This window comes from Pelmatolapia mariae, linkage group LG16_19, assembly GCF_036321145.2.
Source record: "Pelmatolapia mariae isolate MD_Pm_ZW linkage group LG16_19, Pm_UMD_F_2, whole genome shotgun sequence".
NCBI classification, from domain to species: domain Eukaryota; kingdom Metazoa; phylum Chordata; class Actinopteri; order Cichliformes; family Cichlidae; genus Pelmatolapia; species Pelmatolapia mariae.
In genome coordinates, this window is record NC_086241.1 from 24106681 (window position 1) to 24119244 (window position 12564).

Below are 12564 nucleotides of genomic sequence, written 5' to 3' on the forward strand. Positions count from 1 at the left end.
ATGTCATAGCTTTGAAATGTGGTGGGAAAATTAAAAAAAGAAAGAAGCTTTGTTTACATAAAACTATCTTCTGAAACAAAATGTACAAAATTTAAAGCGTTTTATTTATCAATGTATGCAATTTAACAAATATATTATCAATTTGCTGTTAGCCAAATTTAGGTTAATCCTGTAGCGTTTCTAGTTTTTAATAGCATTAGCTTACTTCTTGGCTAATGCTAACCGAATGCCCAGACAAACAACAATGCTGTGATGAAGTAGGAACAACATCAGGGGATATCTGATCATATAATTGTATATGGATAATATACTTGTGTGTGTTATACTTATAAACATTTTATAAATGTCAGTATATTTATCTGTTCTTCTATTTTGTGCACCATCTAATTGAGTATAACTGTTATTTATACTCTCTGACATGCATACAGCCCCTATATAAATTAACGGTCACCAAAATTTGTATCCACAATGACGTTTTCTTTAACTCATCACTAAATACAGAAAAAAGAATCTGAAAAAGTTGGATCACATATTTAATATACTCTGTTCTATTTTGCAATTTAGTCTGTTTGTTTATAACAAACAGGTAGCACTGTATGAGCACTCTGCATCAAAGTTTGAGGTGCATATGCATGTAGCTATTGAACCTTATATGCCTTACCCCTTGCATTAAGCCACACACAGACAATTTACATATAAAGCGCACAAATGTTATCAGGTGAGTCTTCAAGACGCCTTGTCTGTGAAAGCCAGCTTAAACAGCAGTGAAGCAGTCACGTTGGAGGTGGGGTCATTTCAGCTGTTTCGTGCTTTGATTTCTGTGTTTTCTCTCAACACCTTCCTGTAGTTGTCAACACATCTTCCATCACTTGGCCTGTACAGCATGATAAAAAAAATGACCCCCCCCCCCTTTTTTTTCAGTTAGTGCATACAGCTACACAGTCAAGCTGCCATGGCAACCATGCCCTGCTGAACTGCTTTTACCCCTCACTGCTGCTTACAGCTATATTGATAATTGTATATTTTTTATCAGCTGTCTCTGTAATTTACTGTTACCTCTCCCCACCTACTTGCATCTACATCTCTCTTACCAGGACCTCTTTTGCATGCAGCACCAGTGTGGTCAGAATGCTGCATTAGTGCACACTGATAAAACAGAAAGAAGTGTGCTGTTGATCAAATTGGAAACAAACCTGTGAGATTTGTTTGCTGTTTTAGTTAAGATGTTAACAAGGTTGACCCTCACCATGGAAAAATACCATGCGGTGCTTGTTTGAAGTATATCTTGCTATCCCATTATTGGCACTCGAATGGCAACAGTAAAACTGTGACGAATGTGGTGCTTATATTGATAAATTAATTTGTTTATTCAAATTACTATCCTGCATATCCGAGGCTAACATTTTAAAATGATAAGTTCAAGCAAGAAACCTTTCTATTGCCTGCAACTGTTGCTTTTATGATTTTACACTGTAATATTGCTGTAATATAACTTTTACTTATGTGAGGGATCTGAATTCTTCTTCTAAATTTGTAATTTTCCATCTCTCATGCTATTTAACGTGACACCATGTGTACTGGGGTGGAGGTAATCAGAGGATTCATTGGCTGGTCTGCTGCCTTGACCTTTGAAAGACTGGCCAGATAATTAAACAGCCATATTGTTATTAGACCAAGGGTTTAAAGATGACATTTCAACAAATGTAATCCCTGTTTTGCTCACAATGCGGGCTGTTAACTTATACACAATCAAGCTTCATTCTTCAGTGGAGCTTTCACCAGAAATCTTGTCTTGTGCTAATGTGTTGTTCACGTACACATTACGATGCAGGGCACTGTAAAGGTGTATGAAAAAACCTGTTCAGTGTTTTGCAACTCAATTTTCAGTCCTGTATTAATTTCTGATTTTTTGTTTAAATTTCCTTCAGACTCCTTTTCACTGATTCTTGGTCCCTACCATTGCCATAACATTTAAAAGATCCTGGAACCAGTCCTGAATATACTTTAATATATGAAGTGTGCATTTGCAAAAATGTTTCTTGATTTGAATTCTCTTTAGTCACAGTGTACTGTGCATAAGTCTTGAGCCACTCCACATATTGTCCTTCCAAAAAGCCAGACTTTCTTGTCATTTTTAAAGTTGTCTTAAGCAATAGTTCTCCAGGCATTCTGAAAGCCTTTCAATGTTTGTAGTTCTAAAACTTGCCATATCTAAGCTTGCTATGCAGTGCGTCCTTCAAAAAATCTGGGGAAAATGGACAAGTGGAGTACAAAAGAAGAAGTGGCAGGCCTAAAAATATCTAAGAAAAAGATCCAGCAAAGATCTGACACAGGGCGTGAGAGATGCATCTGACCTTTCAGTTGATCTGTCTACTGTTTATTGAAGCCTCATGAGAAATGATCTCAGTTTATGTGTGGCTATCAAGAAGCCATTCTTCATGAATGGAAACAGGAAGAAAAATTACACTACAACTGGAAATCAGTGGCAGTGGGTCGTATGCAGCGATGAATCCAAATGTGAAATTTTTGCTTGAACTCATCACCAGTATGTACAGAAGACGTCAGGAGAGACTGAGTGTCTACAGCCAACTGTAAAACAGGGTGGAGGCTCTGTCGCGGTTTGGGGACTGCATTTTAGCCAGTGTGCTTAAAGAGCTTGTTGCAATTGATGGAATAATGAAGAAAAGTACTATTACATTTTGATCCACCATGCAATATCATCTGGAAAGCATCTAATTGGCTTAATTTTTCAACATGACAGTGATCCCAAACACGCTCCCAATGCAGTAAAAGCATACCTAGATAGACAAAAGCACAACAGAACACTATCAGACCTCAACAGTTTTGAAGCAGTGTGGGATCATCTTGACAGAGAACAGAAGAAAAGGCAGTTAGCATCTAAAAAAGAGCTTTGAATGTCCTTCAAGATGCCTGAAGAACTATTCCCGAAGTAGTCTTTGGGACTGGGTCTCCAGAAAAGACAGAAATGACATGAAAGCTTGCCTTAGACAGTTCAGACTGTGTCGAAGAATAAAAGTGATCATACCAAATATTGACTTTCAAGCTTGTTAGAACTGAACAAACCGTGAAGAATCTAAAGAAATGAGGGGTGGTTCAAGACTTTTGCACAGTACTGTACCTTCTTTGGTAAGTGCTTAAGTTTGAATTTGCTCGCATTCTGTTATTTATTATCATTACTTTTTAATTGATGACCACCCCAAGCGATAGGAGGCGATATAGTCAAGTGCATCGTGCCGCTCGGCTTTTTTCCGCCTGGTTTTGTTCAAACTATGGATCGGATATCAATGTCGGAGCTGGAGTGAGTTATCAGAACCGAGAAGGGGTTTTATTCGCTTTCCATTCAGCGGGTGTTGTGTTAGCTGAGCTGTGCTCGGTTGTGGTGCAAACTAGCTCACAGACATCGCTGACTGTTGGAGTTCACACAGTCGTCTAGTCTGTTTTAGTGAGCTGCATTTGTGTCCGACTGCGCTTCCGCCATGTTGAACTGAATCAAGTTGTGACTGACTGCTGGGACCGAAGTGACAAGCCCCAGAAATCGGACTAGATAGAGTTAGGGGGGCTGTTACCGCGCCGGTGACGCAGGAAAAACACCCAGAAGCAGAGGAAAAAAAACGTAGGAATTAGATCATTCTAGTAACAGGTTTGTGTCCTGTGAAACTGTCACTGATATAGGCCACGTTTATGTAATACACGACGACACCATCGTTCAAGGCTGGACGTAGCCCGTGAATAGAGGGGAAGTCATATCAAATTCCTGGTGAGTTGTTAGCCAACTAGCTCGCTGTGCTGGCTGGTGATTGTTAGCTGGCTACTGCTAGTACTAGCGTCAGCTGTTGGGTGTATGAAAGGTAACATTATAGCATTTTGGGTTGTTGGTGTTATTCACTTGCTGATGGAGTTTTCTCTGTTAGCTACTGCTTACTGAATCTTTGACAATGTCAATGCGAATAAATTGCAATTCATAGTCCTGACAGTACGTGCAGGCTGCCTAGCTCGTCCCGCTAGATTCACTGAAGTCAAGCTAGCGCTAGCTACCTGCAAATGGTCCTGTTTAAAGACTGAGAAGGAACATTTCCTTTAAACGTCTAATGTTTACATGTTGGCGAAATTTAAATTTCATCCACCCAGAGTTGTTAATTGTTTTATTACAGCGGCTTTATCAAAACTATATTGCAGCTAACCTCTTCTATAACCCGGGCCTCTGATATGTTATTTTCAGTTTGTTTTAGCTAAGTTAGAACTTAGCGTTAGGCGATACGGGTCAGAACAGTGAGTTAAATTTCAGGAAATAGACGCCTCCACTGTCACTGACATTTTATGCGTTATCCCAGAAAGCTAAAATGGCCACGAAGTGGCATTGGGTTGAATAGGAAAATTATAATTTTATGGGTTGAACACTAATTACTTGTCGAGTCATCTCAGCAAGCCGCTTGTCAAAACAGAAAGGTTAGCTACGGTGAATACATTTACTTAAACAGAAGCTAACGGCTGGCTAACATTAACTGTTTAGATTACTTCTTATTAGCTCGACTAATGTACTTTGCAAATGGCGTTATGGTAACACAGATGGTCGACAGTAGTGAGGAGAAACGCGATATTCTCTCAGTATTGGTTTTAGCTATTTAACCAAATTCTCTACGTATTTAGGTGCATCGGCTATGCAGCAGAGGTTTGCAGGGCAACTATAACGTCAGGCCTGAGCGAATGATGAGGCCTGTGTGTCTCAGCGCAGTGGGCTTTGGACGACCAGGCCTTCACTGCTGTGCTGTCTGGGCGGATCGCCTTGCAGGCTAACCATCGTTAGTTGCCGCAGCTAGCTAGCAGCCAGGGTTATTAACTAACTAGACCACCAGCTGTTAGTAGTAGTTGACGGCGCTAGTTTGCAACGACAGTTACGTAATGTCACCGTTTGCTTCATCTGCATCTGGGCTGTGTGTCATTTTGAAGATATTCCATCATAGAGCATATGACATTACATGATCGATTTACCCGTTAATAATGTCGCTAAATAACACTATTATTTCAAAGCCGGGCGCTCCAAAAGGCCCCAGTTGCACCTAGCATAGAGAGCTAGCGTTAGTTATGGCTGTTGTTAAATTTGTATATCACTTTGTTGACTGTGGTTAAAAAACAAACAAAACATGATAGTATGTTTTTTTTTTTTCTTCGTGCGTCATGAAAGTAACCCACCCGTCCCCGTTTTGGCAGATAGTTAGCTAATGGCTGGCTTTACAGATAGCACACTTGGCTAAATGCTGTGACATTTAGTTCCCTGCAAGCTAAAGATACTCCTAAGGTTTGGCCTTTATTAATAACTGTTATGGACTGCATGTTATGCTACCTGCTGCACCATCAAAATGTTGGTGGTGCAGCAGGTAGCATGTAAAGTGGAATTTGTGCTAGTTTCACCTCTGTTAAACCAATAAATATTAAATCAGCTATTTTTTCACACCCATGTTAACTTGCTTTCAGGTAGTTAGTATGATACAAGGGAGCAGAACAGCTGCAGTTGTGGTTCTTGGTGTTTACAATTTAAAGTTATGGGTTGTCTTATGTGTATCTCGTTTTGCTTGTTTGTTTTTTTGTATAATGTGCAACCAGCACTCTGTTTCAATTATGTTCTTAGTTCTAGTCATATATTGAGCTGCTAAATGATGTTTCTAAGTTGAGCTGGGGTTTGAGTATTTGCTTTGTTAGATTTTATACCATACCAGCTTCTTTCAGCTGGTAAAATGGTGTAGAGAATATGTTGATATTCCCTCTTTATTACAAGGGAATTGCAGAAGGGACGAAGGTTCTGGGTTTAGACCTAGTCAGTAAATCTCTCATATTTGCTCCTTCTTGATTTGTGTGGGGAAAGAAATTAAATGGAAAACACGTTCACTCTGAATAAGAATATATCCTAAGTACTCATTTTAATAACTGAAAACCTAGAAGGTTTGCTCCAGCAACATAACATTTTATTTTGGTAATTTGAACTTTCACTTATTTTTTGACTATTGTAATGGGAAGACTTTCTAGTAGTGGTTTTAGGTGATGTGATAAATACAAGATATTTAAATTAACAATTTAAATTGGTTTTCTTTCTGTATTCTTTTGAATGTGAAAAAGTGATGAGCTTTAGACTATTTTATGTAATGAAAGTGATCTAAAGGTGTGATGGTTTAGGACTGAAATGCAGGGAGAAGGTTAAATGATATTTATTTTCAGAAATATGTGGTTACCGGTGACCCCACACACAGTGCCAGTGCTAAACTGGTGTCTAAAATGTCTTACTGATGAGCATATCTGACCTTATTTTGTGGTTCTCATTAAATTCTTTGCTGTGATGTGTTCACTCTATGGTACTGAGCAAAATAACTCAAATTGAACAAGGAATTTGATTTAAAATGTGAATGAAAATGGTATTACCCAAGCTCTCTTTGTTAGACATCCTTGACAGTTTACAGGAAAACTTCCTGGCTTAACTTTGACCTGCTCTTCTCATCACAGTTGCACATGGCCACATAGTTTTGCAATGCAGTGGGAGAACTTTACTGACAGAACAGGTTTTCCATTCAAGTAAAGCAAAGTGATTAAATAATCAGGCCAGACTGCCGTACTGTCTAATCAAGAACTGCTTGGGGTTCTTGTCCCATTGAAGTGTACCATTTAGCAGTGTCTCAAGGTCGTTAAATCTCAGAAATTACTTTGGCAGGCACACTTGTATTGTAATCTAAAAAATGATTGCTGAAGAGTAAGAAACAGAATAAATGTGAACTAACTAAGGTATTGTGAGCTAATACATGACAGTGCTCAAAAGGTGTTTCATGATGGTGTAAAAGCTATAATTATCAGTCTTAAATGGGAGTATAGTTTAAAACAAGGGATCAATTAGCTGATAACTAATGCAGTAGCACTAAATCAGTTTTTTCCTATACAGTCCATTGTTAACCCGTTCCTTCATACACAATCGGGTGTTTATGTCTGCCTTTGAGATGATTATTTTTCATGTTGTGGGATTCAGGCATCTTCTGGGTTAAATATTAGAATTAAAATGAAAACTGGCTTTTGGATGATGACTTATGGTTTGCCTCACATTGGCTAATCCCAGGGACATATATCAAAGCGTTACAATAGTAGTTTATTGTTCTTTAGCTTTCTTTTCTTATTAGGTTAGTAAGGGGTAGTGTTATTACTTTAAGACTTGATGGGCTGAGACTGAACGCTCCAGTTTAGTCCTTTTTGGCAAATCATCTTCGTTTCTGAATAAAAGAGAAAAGAACATGTAGGCAGTCACTGAAAAGTTGAGTGATACAAGCTGAACTGAGCTGACAGGCACAGCTCAGTTCAGTTTATTTTAGATTTAAACATGTATTTTAGATATTACAAAGTCTACTAACCCATTCAGCTTTTACATGTTATGCGTAACTTAAGCAGTCAGCTGATAATTCTGACCTTTGCCCCCTCTTCTCTGCTCCAGGTTATGCAATGGTCTCAGCAGCACACCCAGATCTCCAGGTGCTTGTGTCCCTCTCTCGTGTGTTCCAGCTCTCTTCCCTCTGCTCTACAGCTGAGGTGGCTGTGATTTCCCTCCTGGCCAGCGCTCCCTAAGAGGCCAAGATTGCCAAGATCTGCCCCGTGGCGAGCATGACGGCCACCACGCGTGGCTCTCCGGTGGGGGGCAATGACAGTCAGGGCCAGGGCCAGGCTCCTGATGCTCAGAGCCAACCCCCACTGCCACAGAACCAGGTCAGCATCATCTTTCTAACACTCGTTTTAGATACGTGAAATGAAGAAGAAGGGAAAAAAAACGGTTTAAGGAATGAAAAAAGATATTTGTGCTTTTGTTTTGCTTTTCTCAGTCAACACAGCACAGTTTTTTTTTTTTTGTTGTTTTTTTTTTCCTTTGCTGATATTGCTCGTACCTAACCACACACAGATGCCCAGGGAAATGAAGAGAGAGGGGAGGTGGGGGCGGAAAAGGAGGGAGAAAGGGAGAGAAGGCGAAGCATCAATGAACAGAGCCTCCTGAGTGATGGATAAAGGGTGTGTGTGTGCGCGTCTTTGTGCGTGTGCAGGCCTGTGTTGGTTAGAGATGAGCTGTGGTGAGACGTGAGAGGCAAGCTGCCTATGTAGGTCAGTCAAGCAGAAGGAGCCTTCACCACACACCCCCACATTTTATATTTCTCAGTTATGCATCTCTTTCCACGTTGAGTATCCCTCCTTTACTCTTATACACAGCTGCTCACACCACCACCACTGTTGATGCGCTCTCAGTAGATGAAAGAAAAAATAAAGTGGTTAAATGCATATTCATCGATGTACATTTTTGATTGCATTTCTCAAATACTCTTACTTCCAGTGTAGCGCTAAGATTCACCCACATACTAACATATTTATACGTCACCCATGTCAAGTCTTATTATATTTCCTGTATGGTGAAATGAGTAATACTTCAATTTAAAGTATCAGAGTTATGATCACTTGAATGGCCTTTCTTTATTTTATTTTATTTTTTTAAACAAGCTTTTCAGCAAAACCAGCGTAAGCAGGAAGTTAGAAAATGTCTATAATAGGAGCAGGTGGTCACAAACTAGCAGATCCTGTCCCAGCTGTTTGGTAACTATAGGACCTAATTTGGAGGAAAAAAGCCTTTTACATGTGAAAGGTTAATTTTTTTTCAGTCCTACCTTATTTTTGGGAATCCAATCTTCTCTCATGACAATACATGCAAACTTCAGTATTTATTGCCTATTGATCATCAAGCCAAACAGTTTAAAATCTGTTTGTCGGTTGAAAGCTTTTGTTTCAGTCAGTTCTCTTGGAAACTGTATGTAGTGCAGTTTCTTTTAATTGCACCCCTACTGAGAGATCCTTATGCAGCCTCTCCAAAGCTGACCCTAGTTGTTTGCTTAGTGTAGGATCATGGCTGTGCTAGCCCATATCTACTAACAAGCATTTTTGTCATGACATTGTTAGGCTTTGCCATAAGCCTCTCTGAACATATTCCACTTGTTGATATTTTGTTGACTGTGTAAAAGCAGGGCAGCCATGCAGATTACAGAAGTTGAAAGTTGGCTTTTATGTAGGTTTATAGCGGCTGTATTCTGCTGCCAGGAGTACACAGAATATATCTTAAAAAAACAACAACAACAACAAAAAAAAACTTGTGTTATCAAACCACAGACCAAAACGAATAAAATGGCTATTTTGGCTTGTAGGAAAAATACTCTTAAATATTTATCATCTTCCATGAGGCAAATCATTCAGTCCCTAACACACTGGTTTTTGTATCTTTAGCTTATTTGTTTTAAGTTAGCTGTAAGTGTTTTTCTTGTTAGGACAGACTTTTAAACAAAATGTGGGACTTCTTGTCAAATGGCTTTAGCCTCAACTAACATATTGTCTTGACTTGACCACTATGTCTGTAAAGGAACAACCTGCACCTCTTTCACCTCATCAGTGATGAAACTCTGAGACGCACACTAATGTGATATCAGTAGCGGTACAACCAGCATTAGAGCAGAACATATTTCCTTTTCTAAAAGCAGAAACAAAAAGCCCCTGTTTTGAGCAGGTCTTCTGGTGCATCTCCAGCCTTGCTTTTGGTTCTTGAATGTACCTGGTTGACACATTCCCGCCCATTGTTATGCTTGCTAGCAGTACCTCACAGGTGATGTCTGTGAAGGTTCTCAGTCATCCAGGTCATCGTAGTCTAAGGAGCTTGGAAAGAAAAGCGTCTGGACTTCTTAAAGTTGCTTGAAGACGTTTCACCTCTCATCCGAGAAGCTTCTTCAGTTCTAAGGTCAAATGGCCGAGAGTCCCAGATTTAAACCCAGTGGGAGTATCCCCCCAAAGAGGGACAAAGGACCCCCTGGTGATCCTCTAATCACATGAGCCAAGGTGTGAAAGCGGGTGTGGGACATCACAGGTGATGTGTAAATCTACCATTTTGTGGTTTTCATTTTTTGATAAAGTTATAAATGTGACTAAGTAAGCTATGCAATAAATGAGCTTCCTTTGTGAGACGTAACACATTCAGTGATTTCTTTCTATATTTATATATCTATATTTTGGTAAATTCCCTCTTTACTTGCTTTTTGTGGTTGAAAATTAAGCTCTAAACCTCAACCCAGTCAAAAATACAAAAAAACAAAACAGATTTACACTTGCCTCAGGGGTCCACATGAAAAAGTAAATGATCCTGAGTGATAGTGTGACCTTCAGCTATACAAGCTAAGGCTTGAGTTAAGCATGCCTAGAGACCAGTTGGTGGCCTCTGGCAACCGTTGCTCATTAGGAAAAAAAAAATGTGTGTTGTGTGACCGGTCGGCAAGTGGTTGTAGGCAGTCACTGTAAAATTGATTGCTAAAGCCCCAGTCATACAGGCCTAGAAATCAGTCAGTCAGTGGTAATCCCAAGTTACAAAGGAAAAAAAGCATTATTCCTTCACTGGTTAGCTAGTGGTTCCTGGGTGATGTTAGCAGACACTCGGTGAAATTGGTCATAAAGAGAGAGTTGTTGTTTTTTTTTTTTTTTTTAATTTTTAAATCAAAGGCATGTGGATGTGTTTAAAAAAAAAAAAAAAAAAAAAAGAAGAAGAAAAAAAGATAGGGGTGCTATTTTATGACTTCTGTCTTTTGCCCACTGAGCTAAAAAAATGAAAGATAACTGACTGTTAAGTGAACTGGATTTAATGGAGGTAATTGTCAGAAAAGATGAGAACAGTGAAATTGTTAGACAATGCTGCTTTTAAAGGTTAGGGTATTAAAGTTTAAATAAACTGAGGAAAAATGAAAATATAATTAGTTGGCCACTAACACTAGTTAGATGTTTTAGTAAAAACAAAGGAGTGAGTGTGCTGGAATAAAGCCATTGTTTTCCAAAATGCTGCCCAGGCGCAGGTCTTTTGAAATGAGGCATACTGCACATCGAGGGCCGTGCTGTCGTGTGTGTTTGTAAGCTGGTTCAGGCATTTTCTTTACATCACCTTATTGTTTGGTGCACTTTTTTGGAATTGGTGAATTTATTTGGATTTGTAGAAGCTAGGAATTGTTAATGTGTGAGTGCATTTTTTTCAGTTTGTCTCTGCATTCATAATTAAACACATATATTTAACATTAGGTTTTTAGTTTGGATTTTAAGCTACATTTGCTTTTGATACTTGGTCTGCCATTGTATTACTTTAAGATATTTTTCCTTTCATAGCAGGATAGACCTGAAATCCAGAAAGATTATTACATGAGATCTGATTTTGATGGTCTGCATTTTTTTTCTAGACGTCATCTCCTAACTCATCTAATGAGAACTCTCCAGTGAGCCCACCAGATGAGCAGGGCCAGGGGGATGGTCCCCCTCAGCTGGAAGAGGAAGAGCCAGCTTTTCCTCACACTGACCTAGCCAAGCTTGATGACATGATCAACAGGTAGGTCACATTTAAGTCTCGGCTATGACAGAGAGTAAACTCAAATTGTTTTGTAAGCATACATAACTTGGTTAAAAACATTTTTTAAATTGGGGGGATGGGAGGACCCATGTCTTCTGGCATCTGTCCGTATACTCTGCGGAGTCCATTTAAAGTTTGCTTCGTGTTCAGTCTGAACACATCACACCATTCACACTCTCACAGCAGAGTTGCCTAACAGCAAAGTAAATATAGCTCTTTGCAGTGCAGGTAGACAATATCAATGTAATATTTGTGCATTTTACACAGATGAATATTACAAATATTGCACAGTATCCTTTTCCTCTTTTTTTTTTTTCTGGCGATTCATGTCTTTCTGTTCTCCTAGGCCTCGTTGGGTTGTTCCAGTTTTGCCAAAAGGAGAGTTAGAAGTCCTCTTGGAAGCTGCTATAGACCTGAGTAAAAAAGGTGGGAGTGCACAGAATGTTCTTTTTCATAGAGGAGCTTTGTGGCACTGACATCCTGCAGTCTGTGCTTATGGCTTTCACTGGCTAGTTTTTTGTCAGTATAATATAATGTGAAACATCTAACAGATGTAGGAAATCTCTTTCCTTTGAGCTTGTTAAATAATGAAACACTCAGTAGAATATAAAATAGTCAGTGATTTCTTTTGCCTGTTTTACTTAATTTTCCTTGCGTGCTTTGCACATCAAGAGTTCCTGGATGTGTAAAAATACTTAAATAATTTACAAAGAAATAAAATGGAATATTACAAAATCTTCATGTGTAGTTGTAAATGTCAGATGCAAGTGTTTTTGTAACTTTTTTAGAACTTCATCATATTGATTAATTGATTAAAAAAATAAGCACTAAACTCAAACATTTTCCCATTTGGTACTTGGTTTTGTACTTTTGTTAAATACACATAACCTTTACTTTTACTTAATCTGCAATATTGACATAATTATGTAAAGAGAACAGTGAAGAACTGGCCTTGCTATTGCAGTGTAGGTGTTCAGCTCTGTGCTGCCTATAACATTGCTAACAATTACCTTTTAAATGTTCTTTAAATTGATCCAAGATTTACAGTTATGCAATCAAAATATGTTGTTAACATATGTTTTGTATTTCTTATATGAAGTATACCAAAAGGGCTT

At 38.8% G+C, this 12564-nt stretch overlaps 1 protein-coding gene across 8 annotated transcripts in view; it reads left to right on the plus strand.

The window, feature by feature from the left end:
• Window positions 1-3334: 3334 nt before the first annotated feature.
• The window catches only part of usp9 (ubiquitin specific peptidase 9), a 36305-nt gene continuing 27075 nt past the window's right edge, over window positions 3335-12564 (plus strand). For 6 of the 8 annotated variants that reach the window (XM_063500122.1, XM_063500125.1, XM_063500127.1 and 3 more), the window contains exons 1-4: window positions 3336-3778; window positions 7484-7752; window positions 11283-11428; window positions 11796-11875. In XM_063500122.1, the coding sequence (XP_063356192.1) occupies window positions 7651-7752; window positions 11283-11428; window positions 11796-11875 (328 nt within the window). In that variant the 5' untranslated portion in view covers window positions 3336-3778; window positions 7484-7650. The other 2 variants (XM_063500124.1, XM_063500123.1) reach the window with 2 other exon arrangements.